The following is a 19,286-nucleotide window of genomic DNA, read 5'->3' as shown; positions in this document are numbered from 1 at the left end:
TATACTTTATGCATAAAGCTTATAGATTTGCGTTTCACAATCACCCATTCCCACATATTCTCACTCCTACGGCAGAGGCACCAACCTGCTCATTGGGAACAGTTCGGGGCTCAGTGTCTTGTCAAGGACACTTTGACACGCAGCAGTGTCAAAGTGCTCCGACACTCGCAGCTCTCGAGGTCACGCCTACTAAAGACGACATTAAATTGTATTTTAAGAGAACGTCATATCGTGACGCATTATCTACTACAAACCGCTGGGTGTATCGCGTTTAAGTGATTAAATATTTTGCATCTGTTTTTCTTAATCTCCATTACTCACCCTCATGAAAGTCGGAATTACACTCAAAGCATATAATCCTGTTCTGTGTGTGTGTGTGTGTGTGTGTGTGTGTGTGTGTGTGTGTGTGTGTGTGTGTGTGTGTGTGTGTGTGTGTGTGTGTGTGTGTGTGTGTGTGTGTGTGTGTGTGTGTGTGTGTGTGTGTGTGTGTGTGTGTGTGTGTGTTGTTGCAGTTGCAGAGAAAGCGGCACATAGGGAACGACATCGTGGCCATCGTGTTCCAAGATGAAAGCACTCCCTTCGTCCCCGACATGATCGCCTCCAACTTCTTACATGGCTACGTGGTCGTCCAGGCGGTCAATGCGTGCTCCGACAATGTTCTCTACAAGGTACCAACTGTGTTCTCCACTAAGGCAATTAGACCCATGAATGCAAAGGATGGGAAAACATCCCACCCTGAGACCATGTGATGAACAAAGCCACAAAGCTTACAACTAGAAAGAATGTGAGCACAACTCAATAATAAGCAGTCAACTACTGGGTGCACGGCTAAAGAATATAGTTCAAATATCAGCTAGCGAATGCCAGTACTCACAGAAGTGTCCTTCGGGTACTTCTATGTAGATAAGGAACGGGCAAATTACGAATGCGTTCGTGTTTTGCCTGTGCCTTATCTGAATAAAAGTAGGCTACCTGAAGGACACTTCTGTGAGTGCTGGCATTCTTTCACTTGACTTTACAGCTTCCGCATGCTCCCATTGATGCTATGAGTAAGTGGCATAGGTCACTTTACAGCTTCTGCATGCTAATATATTTACATTAGCGCACAGCACCTTTGAGCACAAAACAGTTTCTCTTTTCTTGTAGTTAGTATTTTTTTCTTTTTTTTCCTTCTTATTACTGTCTTTTTCTTTTTTTTATTATTATTTTTATTGTTATTATGTTCAAATAAGCACTAAGTAAGGTAGTTTCTCTTACCCCGTTCCTTTTGTTGCCACAAATGACAAAGAAAATCCAGACATGTCAGTGCGCAATGTGCTGCTGCTCAGTCAGCCAGCGTGAAGGCAGAGCTTGGGAGAAGGCAGGGTGGTCACTCAGTGGTGGCCACTCCAGTTACAGTCTTGTTTACTTGCAATCAAACATAATTCTAAAGTGCTGTGAAGGGGATGTTGCGTACGTCATTCCTATTATTATCCTTCTGAGTCAACGGTTAAACGTACACTAGACTAGACCATGCAATGACAGTACAGAGGGTATACGCACGTATACATCATCATACCTGGAAGTTATGTGTAAGGATGGAGCTCGATAACCGATACCCGGTTATCGAGTTACTTTTAAAACGTTGCAGCGTTATCCAACACTGCTCCAACAGTATATGTACCTGAATGTGAACACAGAATGTAACAACAAGGATGCCATTTCCTTCATTTCTCCATTGCAGGCCAACATGACTTCCTGTCATGGCTGACAACATAGAGATTGTGTGTTCTTGTCTTCCGTTTTGTTTTTTAAGGTATCAGTGACGTCACGGGATGACGTTCCATTCTTTGGCCCCGCCCTCCCAGACCCAGCTGTCTTCAGAAAGGTAAATGTGGTGAAGCGGGCTGCTTCACCCAAAGCGCATTTAATTAACTCATCCTTGGCTAAGGACTTCTTTAACGTCTTTTTAATGAAATCCCGCACCGCCAACGATGCCTTAATGTGTTAATTAGCGCTCTATTTAATGATAAAACTATAAAGTTGGCTTACCGCTAATCAAAGCTCCCCCGAACAGCAGCTCCATATTCGATTGCTTCCCCTTCAGGCACAATGCATTGAATAAAAGGAAGGTGGTGGGTGAGGCCTTTCTAGGCCTTTTTAAGAGTATTTCATTTTAAATCGCGTTGGATAAATAAAGCGACTGTGTTTAGTGGCTCAATAGCTCTTCCCCATGACCGCACATCTAAAATATGAATGCTTCTAAAGACTCTTAGCGAGTGAATAATACGATCAGCGCAACCACCTTCACCATTGTTGTTTGGGGTAGAGGAGGAGGCCGTCTTCTTCTACAGCCAAATAGAATGGTGGTGAACTGTGGTGGTTGCTGAACTATCGGCGCCCCCTGTTGGCGGGAGTTGAGTTAAGTCACCTTGTAATTTCAGACTCATCTCAGGTCACTTGTTTATCTGCTTATTGATCTTCCCAGGGTCCTGAATTCCATGAATTCCTCTTCACGAAGCTCATCAATGCGGAGTACGCCTGCTACAAAGCAGAGAAATTTGCCAAGTTGGAGGTAAGGTTGTGAAAACACCTTTATATATGAGCCCCAGTGTGCTTACTCCGGCCATCTCATAAACATTTAGGGTGGGTGTGTGTGCGTGTGTGTGTGTGTGGGTGTGCGTGTGTCAGGAGCGAACACGGACGGCCTTGCTGGAAACGCTGTATGAGGAGCTCCACGTGAACAGCCAGGCCATGATGGGCCTGGGAGGAGACGAGGACAAGATGGAGAACGGGAGTGGAGGAGTAGGAGGAGGTGGAGGAGGAGGAGGAGGCTTCTTTGAGTCATTCAAGGTAACTGTTACAGGAGCTGTGTGCAATGCCAGGGACGTTTCTACGATGCTAGGGGCCTCTCTCTGATGCTAGGGACTTCTCTCCAATGCCAGGGGCTTCTCTCTGGTGCCAGGGGCTTCTCTCTGGTGCCAGGGGCTTCTCTCGGGTGCCAGGGGCCTCTCTCCGGTGCCAGGGGCCTCTCTCCGGTGCCCGGCGGCCTCTCTCTGGTGCCAGGGACCTCTCTCTGGTGCCAGGGGCTTCTCTACAATGCGAGGGGCTTTATCTTCAATGGCCTCGTCAAATATTTAGCACCAGCGCAAGCAATTAGCATGCAGGAATCCGGGAAGACGGCATGGCATTAACAAGCTGAATAACAAACAGCGAGTCTGTTGTACTGTCTGTTTATTATACTTAGAAGGCGTTCATAAATGATAATTATCAAATCACCACGTTCCATGAATCGATAGAGATTGAACACAAACGTCCGTTTGAGCCAAACCCCGCCTCACATACTAGACTAGAAAGGGTGGAAGAAAAACTAATTTAGGGAAACCCACTTTTCCACCGGGACACACCCCCCCTCATCTAGACTGAGTGGCAAAGCATTGAGCAGCATGGAGCGTTGGAGTTGGAAATCCCTCAGCGGTCCTGCGTACCACCTATTTATAAATTGCGCGTAATGCAGGAGGAAGCAGGACGTTGCGTTATTGAAAACGAGCACTTCCAAACTCTGACTTTTATGAAACAAAAAACTTTACAGATAGAAAGAGTATAATTCAAGCTTTCCGTACACATGCAATGTTGGTGAGTTTTAGCGTTGTTTAATACGAAAATGCTTCGGCCATGTCTCGCGACCCCCGCCCCGCCCCGCCCTCCTCCCCACCCCCAATACAAGTTGACCGCTACAATAACCTTAATAATAGTGGAAATACATCATAAATAAATACTGAAACCAGATATAATAATTAAGGTTATGCATGTAAACTCTTAATTTCCATTTACAGCCATTCAGTTGCAAATATATATATATATATTATATACTGTATATTTATTTATTTTTGAACTTGAACCCCTGCTCTAACAGGTGTTTTTAATGTACTCTCTGAATGTGGAAGAGGGGTTCTCCTCTCTGACGTCACATACAGTATGCCACTGGCTGCCAGAGGCTGTATCAGTCTGTATAACACCTGTGAAGGCGCTGTTGCTCTGTGCTGTTGTGCTGCAGGCTTTCAAACCACTAGCTTCTGTGTTGTGTTGCGTTGCATTGCGACGTGTTGTGTTGTGTTTGTTGTGTTGTGTTGCGTTGCATTGCGACGTGTTGTGTTGTTCTGGTTCTTGCATGCCCTGCCCTCTTGTGTGTGTGTGTGTGTGTGTGTGTGTGTGTGTGTGTGTGTGTGTGTGTGTGTGTGTGTGTGTGTGTGTGTGTGTGTGTGTGTGTGTGTGTGTGTGTGTGTGTGTGTGTGTGTGTGTGTGTGTGTGTGTGACTGTGTGTGTGTGTGTGTGTGTGTGTGTGTGTGACTGTGTGTGTGTGTGTGACTGTGTGTGACTGTGTGCGTGCGTGCGTGCGGGCGGGCGGGCGGGCGGGCGGGCGTGCGTGCGTGCGGGCATGCGTGCGTGCGTGCGTGCGTGCGTGCGTGCGTGCGACAATCTCATCTTCCCATGTGAAATTAAGTCATGTTACAATGGATGGATGGATTCCTCTCTTGCCTCTCTGCGTGGAGGTGGTGGGTTTACATTGTAGTCGCTGAGGGCAGACATCCATAAGCCCCCTGCAGGTCATTTGTCTTCTCCCCTGTCTTTCTTCCACTCCCACTCCACACATTGACTCATCAGAGTCAGACCCCCGGGTGGGTGCTCAACCAAAGCTTCTCTGCTTCCACCTTATTGGCGTCTATGGGACTCATTATTGCTGCCACGTCAGCGCTCTCTCCCTGTGCTCTGTGGGACGCAAGGTTGTTATATAGTCTTGAATGTTTCATTAGTTATATTTTTTTATTTTTTTATTTAAATTATGTGTTTGAGAGTTTATTATTTTTTTACATCTTACTTCACCTTTTTGTGGACAAATTAAAAGGTGATATTAAAAGGACAGGCCTTTTCTCTATGAATTTGTGTTACTGAGTTTTGTAAACACACCATATAGTTTTTCTTTTTTTAAATTCTGTTTTTTGAGGGATGGTAGCCCCCCCCCTATGTCCAGCTTTGAGGGTTTGTGTAAACACAAACATTGTTTTGCTACCACCACCTATGACTAGTTTTGAGTGTTTGTGTACTGTAGTGTAAACACAAACATTGTGTAAACAAAAACATTGAAGACAAAAGTGAGGACGCAAATTGTGATTGGGTATGAGATGATGCATTCTTCATTAAAGACAGCTAGTGTGAACCTGTATAAGAGCGCCCCTCGCTTCACACGGGTGTGATTTTTATGTTTATTTCAGTTAACTAAACTCTTATAGCATTTAATGAACTATAACAACCTTGGTCCATGGTGGCCCCGCCCCCAGACCTCCTGTGACGCAGCACAAAGCAGCGGTCAGTGGTCCGTCTCAACGTGTATCCTCTCTCTCTGTAGCGGGTCATCCGCAGCAGAAGCCAGTCTATGGACACCATGGGGCTCACTTTCAAGAAGCCACACACTGTCTCCACTAGTGTCAGCGGAGGCTTTAACCACCACAACGGCACCACAGAGAGCCCCAAGTTCCCAGGGATAGTAAGTACTGTACTGCCCCCCCACTGCTCTCTATAAGGGGAGGCGAGCCCTCCTAAAACTCTGCCTCCATCATATAACCCGCCCCCTTCCCCTTCACACGCCTGCCTACAGGTATGTTCACACTGGCCGGCTTTTCAAAAAGTAGACACCACCTTTTCTCATGAAATCCGTGTAGGAGATGACCAAAAGGCGACCACATAAGTGTAGGGGGCCGTCAGGGGACTTTGTATGCCTGCGCAGAGCATCAGCTTTCCAATCATGGCTGTAACCTACATGAGCAGTTCATGCCCCACATCAGACTACCACCAGCGTCCCTCCACATATATTAATATTAAAAACCTATCCTAATAGAATGATTCGCTATATATCAATTGTATTTTCTTAAAGGAAGAACTATTAATAAATGCTGATTCACCAATACAAAGTGTGCTGTGGTTGAGAAAGCCAGCAGCGACGACCGAATAACAGTGTCCGTCTGACAGCTTGTCTATAAAAGATTGATACATTTTTAGTGGATATACTACATGGCTATGCCATGCAGTTGCTCAATGAATAATTTAACATCTAGTTTAAAACATTGTTATCAATATTTGGAATATAATTGGAGTTATTTTGAAGTCTGTTAGTGTATTATTGGTGCAATATACCTTTTTTCCGTCGTTTTTAATTTCTTCATTTTCAGCAGAAAGGCATTCTTCATTAAAGACGGCTAGTGTGAACACAACCTACTGCACTAACCCCTCACAGAGGCACTGGCTTACTTTAGGCCACTGATTGTCAAAGTGGGGGCTGCGGCCAGCGGTACCAATTGGAAAATATTATTAAATCCATTTTGCAATAGGGCGAGGCCGCAGCCAGAGGCTATTTGGGGGTGCTTGGCATGGAAAAGTTTGGGATCCTTCCCTGCATTATGCAGGTTCTTGCTGTCTGCCACTACAACAGGAGACTGAACATTGACTCGCTCACAGCCCTTGCAGTGGCTTGACTATACTTGCCGTAGAATAGATGAAGTGAATTGACTTACTTGGATCCATGCTGCATCTAACATCGACCTTGCATCATTTCCATGTTCGCAAAATCCAGTGCATCTGCATTCTGTGTGAATACTACTGTATGTGCCTGCGATAGAGATTACACGTGTGTGTGTGTGTGTGTGTGTGTGTGTGTGTGTGTGTGTGTGTGTGTGTGTGTGTGTGTGTGTGTGTGTGTGTGTGTGTGTGTGTGTGTGTGTGTGTGTGTGTGTGTGTGTGTGTGTGTGTGTGTGTGTGTGTGTGTGTGTGTGTGTGTGTGTGTGTGTGTGTTCGTTCGCTCGCATGCCAGCTGAAGCTTGTGCTTGTCCGTATTTGGCACAAAATAAAAGCTGTACATACATACACACACACGTGTCTAAATACAATGGTCTTGTCTGTTATGAATAATCTCACTTAATGTACGTTTACATGTAGGTAAGTATCCTTTTGGCTGATGTTTTCAGTGATCTATGCTCAATGAACTGTATGGCTGAAAATGTACTACTTTGCCTTTCATTAAGTGATTCACTTAATTCTTCAATCATGTATTTTGTAGTCAGTTTTCAACGGGGCGTTTGTGCTTTCATTAAGAACAATATTCTTTATTTGATGGACAAGTCACACGGCTCAGCTTAGATATATCACAAATAGGATATGCTGTGAATATCCATTCAAAATGGACTAATGAACTTTATTAACCAAATGGTATGTGACTGTACCTGAGGCTTGCTACTCGTCTGTAACCCTGTCTTAATGTGTTAATGTATAACCTGATGTATAATGTAAAGTATGTTCTCCTCTGTTCTTGAAGCTTTACTCCTTTTCACCCTGATTCTCACATGCTTACTATCTCTCCCCCTCTCCTAGTCTCTCTCCTTTCTCTCTCTTTTTTTCATCTCACTCTCTTTCTCTCCTTCCTTCCCTCCCTTCCCCTCTCCCTCCACCCCCTCTCTCTTTCTCTCCCCCTATCCCCTTCTCCCTCGCAGGCCTCTCTCTCCCTCTCCTCCTCTCACCCTAACCCCCTCCCTCCCTCTCATTCAGCTGGCTAACTCCCGTGGTGTCAACGTATCCCTCTATCGTTGATGTTGTTGCTACTGTACGTAGCCTCCAGCTAACATGTGCTTCCTGTTCTGTTTTCAAACAAACATAACTTTAACTGCACGGAGAGACTCACACTGTGTTTTTTATCTTCTCTTCTGCCCCTCATTATCTTCTTTTACACATACACACTCTCTCTCTCTCTCTCTCCCTCTCCCCCTCCCTCCTCTCCCCTGCTCCTCCTGTGTGACTCAAGTCCTTACTCGTCCCAGGCAAAAGCCCCAGTAAATATGGACGCCGAGGCAGCGCCATAGGGATAGGAACAATAGAAGAGGTTCAAGTCTTAATTTTTACACTTAAGTTTGTGCTTGAAATGTACTGTAATTCTGCAAACTGTCAATCAATCAATCAAAATTCTAACTACTCACAATCTCGTCACTGTCTGGCAGAAAACCCTGTATCTCCATATTTCATCTTTTTATGGATTTGTTTTTCGTAAATTCATGTATTTCACAGGCTACTTAGTGATCTGCCCAAAATATGTTGTGCCAGGTTGACCGAGGTTAAGTCTGTCTGTTGCTTTTACAAATATTTAATTAATTAATAAGAGCTTGTAACTAATAACTACCGTACATATATATGTAGGATATGCTGGAACCGAGCAAGGTTCTTATTCTTCTTGTTTCCTGAAAAGTAACGGTTTTGGACATAAAGGTTTCCACCTGACAGTGATGATGTATATTATTTCCTCTGCATGATTAACAGTGGTGGAAAGTAACTAAGTATATTTACTTAAGTGAAATTTTGAGGTATTTGTACTTGAGTGTTTTCGATTTCCAGTACTGTTACTTTTACTCCACTACATCTCAAAGACAAATATTGTCCTTTTACTCCACTACAATTATTTGAAACCTTTAGATAGTTACTTTGTAGATTTTGATTATTATTACAAAACATACATTAATTTAACCACACCAGACCTATATATTTCGGCCATTTGAAAATAGCCGATCTACAAGCTCACAATGTGTCGCGATGCGACGCATTGCGAGCTTGTAGATTTGCTATTTTCAAATGATTATTATACATTTGAAACTTGAAATGGGACATTCTGCACAATGAGTACTTTAAGTACATTTTGAAGCCAATACTTTAGTACTTAAGTAAATTTTGAAATTCCGGACTTTTACTTGTAACATCGCAGTATTGATACTTTTACTTTTACGTAAAGAAATCTAGTTATTTTTCCACCACTGATGATTAAACACTCTGTATCAGGGCTGATGCATTCCAGCCCTGGATGTCTCTCTATCCCTTGCCTAATCAATAACAGCGTGCATAATGCACTGGAGATTAATTAAGTCTGTATGTGATAGAAGGTCTACAGCTTGAAAACCACTGTTTCAGTTTCACATGAATGGATCGATTTGACAATGACCACATCCTGTGATTTTTCATCACCAATCACCACATTGAAATCATTATCACTCTTCATCCGGTGATGGTCTTTGCCGAAACACTTTTCTTTCCTCACTGTCCTATCTGCTTTGTTGCGTTATTGTCTGTTGTCTGCCGTGTCATTTAATTTACACTAGGTTGTTTCATATCCAATGTTCTATTTAGTTACAAAATGATGAATGTCGAAGTATTTAGGTTGCCTTATATAAAAAAAAAGAATTCTCCTCGTCTTTGAAGCCACATTAGATAAAAGACTTCTTTTTCATTCTCAGTCCTTGTTTTGAGGGCTTACAAAGACAGACTGAATGAACAAAGCGTTTGCTCAGAAAGCACATTTTAATGGTAAGCCCCGGGGCTGGCTCGCCTGCCTCGGCTGCTCTGATGGAAACACTGGCACTGAGGCTTGACATTAAGCCTTTATAACGCCGTATTTTAGTATTCTGTTATCAAGCGATGACTTCAAGGCAGTGCCTGCACTCTGTGCCCTAACAATTCATTGTTACATAAGATGCTGTAGGAATAAATTATCTTGTCTTTCTTTTTTGAAATATATTTTAAATCAATTTCAAATGTACTTTTTTATTTTCAATTCTGGAGAGATTTCTATAATATACAATTAACCATTAAAAATCCTATCGCATTCCTATTGTAAGCTTCTCATATGCGATTTTTCTTTTACTTGTAGATCTGCCATTCTTCGTAAAGAAATTTGGTGTATAGGGAAAAACATAGCCTACTGTACAGTAATGAACTCTGGTCTGTTCTATTAATAGAGAGTTTAAATGGTTAACTGGTTAAGACATGTTCTAGTGGTCTCTATGGTATAACTGTGATGCTGAAGGTCTATAATATGTTCCCTGGCAGTCTGTAATCATTCCTGATAATATAATATGTTCCCTGGCAGTCTCTAATCATTCCTGATAATATAATATGTTCCCTGGCAGTCTGTAATCATTCCTGATAATATAATATGTTCCCTGGCAGTCTCTAATCATTCCTGATAATATAATAATTATGTTCCCTGGCAGTCTGTAATCATTCCTGATAATATAATATGTTCCCTGGCAGTCTGTAATCATTCCTGATAATATAATATGTTCCCTGGCAGTCTCTAATCATTCCTGATAATATAATATGTTCCCTGGCAGTCTGTAATCATTCCTGATAATATAATATGTTCCCTGGCAGTCTCTAATCATTCCTGATAATATAATATGTTCCCTGGCAGTCTCTAATCATTCCTGATAATATAATATGTTCCCTGGCAGTCTCTAATCATTCCTGGGAAAAGCCCGACCAGGAAGAAGTCTGGACCGTTCAGCTCTAGACGGAGCAGTGCTATCGGCATTGAGAACATTCAGGAAGTTCAAGAGAGGAGGTGAGAGGCTACCAGAAATGTCAGGAATATTTTATATATACAAAGCGTATACAAAGTATATATAATAGTAGCTGACATGTCGCAGAATAGTAGACAGTAGTAGCTGACATGTCGTTTGATAAAGTATAGGCAGTCGGAAATATACAGAATCTCAATATTGCCTTTTAAAGATGGAGTGCCGTGATTTTTGTACTTTTTCTGTGTTGTAGCGTAGCGGCCTTCAGTCTCGAGAGACCATGGCACAAGCGCACTTGGATTGGATCAGGTGGTGCTGAGGGAACAGTACTTTGTGTGTCTGAGCAGCCCAACACGTGAGTGACAGTCTCTTTGGCAGTGGTGGCATTTGAATGCGCTGCCGTCGCCGATTGAGGTGCCTTTCGCCTAGCTCTCCTTTCTGCTGCTGCTTTGTTCAGCTCCGCTTCGCTCTTCTGGATTCCAGTCCAGACCTCTCCAGATCACTTGCACTATCCTCCCAGTTGTCTACTTTCATGTCACGCTTGCAGACGTCTTTGAACCGCAGGTGGGGTCGGCCCACTGGCCTGGTGCCAGTGGTGGGGTCGGCCCACTGGCCTGGTGCCAGTGGCAAGCTGTCCATAGAGCAGGTCCCTGGGGATCCTCCCGTCTGCCATGCGGCGGACATGGCCGAGCCATTTAACACGTCGTTGGCGTAACATGGTGTAGAGGCTGGGCATCTGAGCCTGTTTGAGGACTTCCTCATTTGTGACACGATCTTGCCATTTGATGTTAAGGATGCGTCTGAGGTTTCGCATGTGAAATGCGTTGAGGCGTCGTTCTTGTCTTGAGTATGTGATCCAGGACTCACTCCCATACAGCAGGATACTGATGATGCATGCCTTGTAGACAGCCATCTTGGTGTGGGTCGATAGTTTACTGTTGGTCCATACTCTCTGGTTTAGCCTAGAAAAAGTTGTTGCAGCTCGACCAATCCTCCGATCGATTTCAGGGTCTAAGCAGAGGTTATCCGTGATTGTAGAGCCAAGGTAGGTAAACTGGTGCACTGCTTCCAGTGTATAGTCTGATATGGTGATTGAAGGGGGGTTCTCAACAGATTGTCCCATAATGTTTGTTTTTTTCAAGCTGATGGTTAGTCTGAAGTCTGTGCATGCATTGGAGAGCTGATCCATGCGTGTTTGCAGCTGCTCTTGTGAGTGAGCTACCAGTGCAGCGTCATCTGCAAAGAGCATGTCCCTTTTGAGAAAAATCTTCCTCCTACAGTAGTATGATCATAGTACCTGATAATCATATTTTAGGGGGGGGGGGGGGGGGGATCACAACACTCCATCTTTAACAACTTTCAACCTGGCGTCCCTATTTTGGGCATGTCATAACTATAAAATAGTTCTAAAAAGTGGTTAATAGTTGCGATTGCGGTTAACATTCCATTTAACACATTTTGTGCCCAAGACGTCTGTGGACGTCTTTGAAAAAAACCCAAATATATATATATATATATATATATATATTTATCAAAAAAATCAAAACAATGATTTTTTTTTTCAATCACAACACTCCATCTTTAACAACTTTCAACCTGGCGTCCCTATTTTGGGCATGTCATAACTATAAAATAGTTCTAAAAAGTGGTTAATAGTTGCGATTGCGGTTAACATTCCATTTAACACATTTTGTGCCCAAGACGTCTGTGGACGTCTTTGAAAAAAACCCAAATATATATATATATATATATATATATATATATATATATATATATATATATATATATATTTATCAAAAAAATCAAAACAATGATTTTTTTTTTTAATACGTGGTGCCAAAGTTTGTGTTTTCGCCATTGAGAATGCATTTGGCGTTTAAATTAAATAACTCAGAAACTATAAAACATTTCAAAGTAAAAAGTTCCAGCATGTGTCTCCACAGTCAGCTGAATTATAAAAAATGTGAATGGATTTTCTAGGTGAAAGTGATTTTTGGGCAGTTTTGCGTGGGCTCTCAATGTGTTAACTACATGGCTATTGTTCTGGTTCCCGTACAGTACAACATACATCAGTAAAGAGTGCTCTCCTAGCACAATGAAAACCCCAGACAGCGGACATGTTTCTCAGGACCCCAAGTCTGAGAACTCATCCAACCAGAGCTCTCCTGAAGTTCTCACTACCACCAAGAACAGGTAAGATGATCACATCACCATGTTCAGTGACGGATCAACCCCTCTGAAGGCCTTGGCGCTAAACAAAATCAAAACGCCCCATGCACGCTGATGTGATTCGTGTGCACGTAACTCAATCAAGAACGACACTTTTTGCGTTAGCGCGTCCAGTGAATGAACACGAGTGCGTTCAGCAGGCTGCGGGCCCTGACGTTTAAGCGCCACTAAGTTCCGTTGTTAATTCTGGCCCCGTTGTGTTCAGCCATGAAACCATGAAATCAAGCATGGAGGGTCCAGACAGTGGTTGGGTCCAATATGTAGTTCACCATGGAGCTAAAGAATGGTTCTACTGTATTCACGTTCACTTTCCCTTTGGGATTAATAGACTTAATAGAATTCTGGTATCCTAAATAGGCGGTCACCTACAGCGTCATTCAGATACGAGTAAACCAGTGATGACAGGTCTTGCTTTCCTATTTGACTGGTGTGTAGGTGGTCTTAAGAGTTGCTTAACCAAGGATGTAGTTCTTACCAAGATGTAGTTTTCATCAGAATGGTTTAACCAAGGATGTAGTTCTTAACAGGATGTAGTTCTCATCAGAATGGTTGTAACGAAGGATGTAGTTCTTACCAGGATGTAGTTCTCATGAGAATGGTTTAACCCAGGTTGTAGTTCTTCTCAACTCGTTGGCAGGACCCCGTCCATCCCTGAAGGTCACGACCTCTCCCGCTCGTCCTCTAATGCCAGCAGCTTCGCCAGCGTGGTGGAGGAGAACGAGACGGAGGCCACGGAGGACTATGACACTGGCATGGTGAGGACTGTGTGTGTGTGTGTGTGTTCGAGACTTTGAACATTATCGCCTTTTGACGCCTTTTGGTCGTTGCCGAGATTGGGTTTTGACACCTTTTTTAATATAAATTGATTGCTGTGTTCTCTATGTGCTCATAACACACTCAAATTTAAAAAAGAAGAAAATAAATGAAGTGAAGTGAAGTGAAAATTCCGCTGGCTTATGCTGTCTATGTTTATCGTAAGATCTCGGATTCTTCAATGTAAATCGGCTACTTTTGCAATTTACAGGTACAAACTTTTTAAACTCTTTCCCCAGGAAAGCTTGTCATCTGCTGGGACGCCCCACAAGAGAGACTCCTTCACATACAGTACGTGGCTGGATGACAACATGAGCAACACCAGCAACACCAGTCAGAGCAGCTCCCCAGGTACGAGACAGGACCTTGTAAAGTCAGGTCAGCCCTGGGCTAACGGAGCCATACGCCCTGTGCTATCATATACCCATAAACCCTGGGCTAACGGAGCCATACGCCCTGTCCTATCAGACCCATAAACCCTGGGCTAACGGAGCCATACGCCCTGTGCTATCAGACCCATAAACCCTGGGCTAACGGAGCCATACGCCCTGTGCTATCAGACCCATAAACCCTGGGATAACAGAGCCATAAACCTTGGACTAACAGGGGGCTTAACCCAGGGTTAAAGGACTAACAGGGGGCTTAACCCAGGGTTAAAGGACTAACAGGGGGCTTAACCCAGGGTTAAAGGACTAACAGGGGGCTTAACCCAGGGTTAAAGGACTAACAGGGGGCTTAACCCAGGGTTAAAGGACTAACAGGGGGCTTAACCCAGGGTTAAAGGACTAACAGGGGGCTTAACCCAGGGTTAAAGGACTAACAGGGGGCTTAACCCAGGTTTAAAGGACTAACAGGGGGCTTAACCCAGGTTTAACAGAGCCATAAACCTTGGACTAACAGGGGGCTTAACCCAGGGTTAAAGGTGGACTAACAGGGGGCTTAACCCAGGGTTAAAGGACTAACAGGGGGCTTAACCCAGGGTTAAAGGAACCTTGGACTAACAGGGGGCTTAACCCAGGGTTAAAGGAACCTTGGACTAACAGGGGGCTTAACTCAGGGTTAAAGGTGGACTAACAGGGGGCTTAACCCAGGGTTAAAGGAACATTCTGACATTCAGCTCTGTGTCTCCTCTTGGCCGTGGATGTGCCTAGCGATGACATCATTGGTGGTCAAAAACATATTTTTATTTTATTGATGCAAGAAAATAGCTGTCTTCTGTGCTTCCATTTCAGCATGTTAAAGGAGAGTTTTGCACAAGCTGTTTTCTTACCGTATATGAAGACATGTATCCATTTGTCAAAAAGAAAAAACATGCCGAGCGTTCCATATACGTTGGGAAGAAATTCCCCTTTAACTTACGAAGAACATGTTTGTACAGTAGTTTCCATTAGTTTGGAATCCTCACCGATGGTGTCCTTGTTAGGCAGGTTTCTGTCTACATCTCACCTCTAAGACACAGAGCACGTAGACAGAAAAATGGGTGGAATTCTGAGGAAGATGATCTTCTGAGGAAGATGATCTTCCCCAGGAAATACACATAAAAGAGATTTTATTTTATTATTCTCTAGATTTTTCTCAGAAAGTCTGTCTACAGATGAGCCAAGATGTACAAATTGCCTTAATGATCAATGTACTGAAGAGATGCAGAAGAATATTGTTGCTGTTGGGCAGAAACCTTGTATCTCCATGTTTGAACTTTTTATTATTTACCGGGTATATGTAACTTTTGCCCTACTTCAAAGTTAAGTTTGTGGGTTTTATGAATATTCTACCAAGGAAAGTATTTCAGTCAGAAAACTCTTAGAATTAAATTTTAATATAATTTATTGAGCATAATTGAGCATAGATATATGAAGCATAGTTTGGTATCAGGGCTCTGTCTCCATTCATTCCCTGTAGTATGAACAATTTTAGATAAGATATAAGCCAAATAGAATTAGGCTACAGGGAATGAATTTAAACCCCTGGGGGATGTAGAAACAGAGCCTACAGGTGGATGCTGGGGAGGCGGTGTTTTTTGCAAAACTTCATGAGCAGCAGGTTAGCGGCACAGTAGGACTAGCTACGCAGGCTGCACATCATTAACAAGAGCTTGTGAATAAAATAAATACCGGTAACTACATTGGATCCCTTGGAATTTTCCTGTAAAGTTACTGTTCTTGACATACAAGGTTTCCACCCAACAACGTCAATAATGATGTGTAGCCTGTGAGCTAGTTCAGGCAGATACATTCAAGAGGTTTACCCATGTGCAGCACTACAGTATGTGGGCGATGTACTCTGTACTGTATGTTACATGTCAAGCAGCTGATCAAATTAGCGGTCTACTTTAGCTCACCTGATTCATTGCACTTCCTCTTGCTGTCAGTGCTGCCACTGATGTTGTATTTTCCCCCCAGGAAAGTGGACCACTCGGCCCACTTGGTGAGAACAGACTACAGCCCCTAATATTAAGTTAGGTAGTAGTTATGTTACAATTACAACGAGAGGCACTGCCGAGCGAGCCAGAGACAGTGCCGAACGTTGCAAAATCCACTAGAGCCGACTCAGCTCCGATCGAGTTATGTACAGATCTGGAGAGAATGGTAAATTACCCCAATGCCAGCGGCGAGCACTATTCCTAGCACAGAGCAAAGCCGGCCAGTGCTATTATCTTGGAATGACTAGGGGCGAAGTAGTTCCGCGCATCACATAAGGGGTCGTTGCCAAGTTACTACGATACGGGAGGAATAAAACACGTAGTACCACCAGAAGGCTCTTCTTTCCCTCAGGGGAAATACTTTATAGTACTTGCTAATGTGCTGAGCAGGGAGTAATGTATAGCAGAGCCTGAACGCCATGATCAAATAGAATATTCACACTTGTACATTTTATAAATAAAGTGTTTTCAAGCTATTATTGGACTCAATCTATTGGTGAGTTATCTGACTGAGGTTATGTTGGTGTCCTGCAGGGCCTGGTAAACCTGACGGAGGGAAAGGAAGTGACATCCGGATCAAACTGGAACGACCACATGACCACCAGTCGTCATCGGTGAGTGAAGACTGAAATCATACGCAGTGGTGGAAAAAAATACTAAATTGTGTTACTTAATTAGAAGTATCAATACTGCAACATAGAAATACTCTGTTACAAGTAACTGTCCGGAATTGAAAATGTACTTAAAGTACCAAAAGTAAAAGTACTCATTGTGCAGAATGTCCCATTTGAAGTTATCAAATGTATAAAAAATCTTTTGAAAATAGCAGATTGGCTATTTTCAAATGGCCGAAATGTATATAGGTCTGAGTTTGTTAGTGTATGTTTTGTAATTAGAATCAAAATCTACAAGTAACTAAAGTTTTCAAAGACATGTAGTGGAGTAAAAGTACAATATTTCTCTCTGAGATGTAGTGGAGTAGAAGTCAAGTATTGGAAATTGGAAAATACTCAAGTAAAGTACAAATACCTCAAAATGGTACTTAACAAATTGGCTGCCTTTGGCGGAATATTCTGTCATTTAAAATTAGGGATGTCCCGATACACTTTTTCGCTTCCGATCCGATCCCGATACCTCAATTTCCGATACCGATACCGAATACCGATACCAGTGTTGTGATCTCATGTTGTGTTTATAGCTATCTAGCTATATATATCGTGTTGTGTTCATAGCAGACTCCTCACTCAAATGTGCACTTGCAGTTTGGGCAACTCCAAAGCAAACTCCACATGTCCCAACATTTTATTTACCTGCCATAGTGTCAACCCCTTACCCTGTGTCGGATCGGTGGTTAGACTGGCATATATACCGATATGACCCGATATGTAAAATAAGGGCCGATCCGATACTTTTCCCGATACCGATACAGTATCGGGACATCTCTATTTAAAATCCAACTGTTGTCTGCTTTTGACGGAATTCTCTGTCAATTAATGAAACTGTCTCGCTGAAAATCAACTTTTAACACTGACCCGGTTGCTAGGCAACACCTTCGTCACCCCCAGCACCAGGAGACATGCGCGCGCATTCCATAGGGTCCCATTAAATGTAGGATCTTCTTTGGCTGTTATCTCTGAAACTACGAGCGCTGTCCGCGGTGATCATCATCCATCCGATGTTCGGATCTGATTTGTGATTTTTTTTAATCGCATCGCTTCCGACATATTAACGTTTCTGGCGAAAGATAAACATTGTGAGCTACTGCTAACATAAGCCATTTCTTACAATGGAGGTCTGCGAGCAAGGAACCTGGATGTGAAAACATGGCAATCTGCCCTATTCTGGCTGGTGCAGCTAACTGGCCTCTATCACCACCCGGTGGCAGCCAATTTGTTAAGTACAGTACTTAAGTAAATGTACCTAGTTACTTTCCACCATTGGTAATAAGTAAGTAAGCTCACATATGCTGATAGTATTCATTGTTATAGTGTTTGTTCAGTAACAGGGGTCTCCCCGTCTCTCCAGCTCTTTAGTAAACAAAACAAAAGGTCCCAGGTCGGGATACCAATTCCATCCAGTTAGGAAAGAGAACTCGTACAGTATTCACGCTAAACGTGGATTAGAAGTGATGACACAAAGAAATTAGCAGACTTTTAGCAGAATTTTGAACTGGAGCACAATTGAAGCTGATAAATAAAATACTCTCTCCTGATTTGATGACATTGGCAACCCACCTGGAAATGTACAGTATTTGTCATGTGTACTGTTTGGACCACTTTATAGCACTGTTTCCCCAACACTGGGTCGGGACCCATTTGTGGGTCGCTGACCATCTTTTATGGGTCACAACTCGAGTGAAAATCCCATTTTCTCTTCCTACATTTAAAAAATATGTATATATTTCAAAAGATTTAACTTTTATACATTTTAAAAGAAACAAACAATCTACGAAATGTCCTAAATACAAAATAATAATAATTAAGAAATAGTGAAAATAGCCGATCTATAAGCTCGCAACGCGGCATGAAGCGACTATTTTCACTAGTTTGGGTCACGCCTGTGGTCTCCGAGGCTAGGTCCCTCTTTTGGGTCTCGACAGTGTGAGAACCACTGCTCTATAGCAATGATTACGATCTGAAAATGGAGCTTTAACTGTTAAAAAAAATAACGTTTTGTTTAAACACACACAAAACAAATCCCTTACCCTAATCACCGATGTCTGGATGATTTTCTGTATGAATTCTAAAAGTGCATTTGAGTGCTGGGGGTGAAACCTGTTGCTTCTACAAATGCCTTCTAAATCAGTAATTCCCTCACTTTCAAGATTTTTCAAAAATGTTCAAAAATTGCCAACGCAAAGATCTAAAACCACACGGATGCTTTCCCGGATTGAATGGGTTAATGTTGCTGTTATATAATTCAGCTTCACTGTAGCCGTCCTTCTACTGTACTACAGTACACAACATGACAGGTGTTACTGTACGAGGTCTGTATACATGTATTAATGTATGTTTTCAATGAATTGAGCATGAAAGACCCCAAAGGAAACAAGCCATAGGCTTTCTTGGGTCTAAAGCCTCTTAGCAGACATTTTATTGAACTGTACCTTCCTGTGCTTCTGTCCTGCAAACGGTTAATAAAGTATCAATCAATCAAAGTATGATGCTGACACTTTTCTCCTGCATGGCTTCTGTTGTGTTGTCTTGTTTTGATGTCGGTTCTGCTCTGTTTTGTCCTTTCTCGCTCCCTGTACATCTGTGTGTCCAGAACTGTTAGCTCCACCCACCATGGCTGTATCTTGGACCTCCATCTTCAGGTCAGCCCCCCCCCCCCCCCCCCCCCCCCCCCCCCCCTTCTCTCAACCCTATATTATGTATGTAAGTGTAGTAGTGTACCATCGGTTATTGCCAGTAAAGATGTAAGGCTACCATCATACATATTTAAGATTAGAGTGGAATAAA

General features: G+C 42.9%; 1 protein-coding gene across 10 annotated transcripts in view; it reads left to right on the top strand.

Moving 5' to 3' along the window:
- The window catches only part of LOC306940906 (rap1 GTPase-activating protein 1-like), a 109,033-nt gene that overhangs the window by 85,758 nt on the left and 3,989 nt on the right, over positions 1–19,286 (top strand). For 3 of the 10 annotated variants that reach the window (XM_079526163.1, XM_079526164.1, XM_079526157.1), the window contains 13 exons: positions 513–668; positions 1,796–1,867; positions 2,468–2,554; positions 2,671–2,832; positions 5,387–5,524; positions 7,829–7,906; positions 10,299–10,408; positions 10,618–10,719; positions 12,423–12,557; positions 13,210–13,348; positions 13,646–13,757; positions 16,360–16,439; positions 19,093–19,141. In XM_079526163.1, coding sequence (XP_079382289.1) covers positions 513–668; positions 1,796–1,867; positions 2,468–2,554; positions 2,671–2,832; positions 5,387–5,524; positions 7,829–7,906; positions 10,299–10,408; positions 10,618–10,719; positions 12,423–12,557; positions 13,210–13,348; positions 13,646–13,757; positions 16,360–16,439; positions 19,093–19,101 — 1,380 coding nt within the window. In that variant the 3' untranslated portion in view covers positions 19,102–19,141. Of the gene's footprint in view, positions 1–512; positions 669–1,795; positions 1,868–2,467; positions 2,555–2,670; positions 2,833–5,386; positions 5,525–7,828; positions 7,907–10,298; positions 10,409–10,617; positions 10,720–12,422; positions 12,558–13,202; positions 13,349–13,645; positions 13,758–16,359; positions 16,440–19,092; positions 19,142–19,286 lie in introns of those variants that run through there. The other 7 variants (XM_079526166.1, XM_079526160.1, XM_079526158.1 and 4 more) reach the window with 6 other exon arrangements.

The sequence above is a fragment of the Electrona antarctica genome, assembly GCF_951216825.1.
Source record: "Electrona antarctica genome assembly, chromosome: 2".
NCBI lineage: Eukaryota > Metazoa > Chordata > Actinopteri > Myctophiformes > Myctophidae > Electrona > Electrona antarctica.
This window is presented reverse-complemented; position numbering and strand designations above follow the sequence as displayed.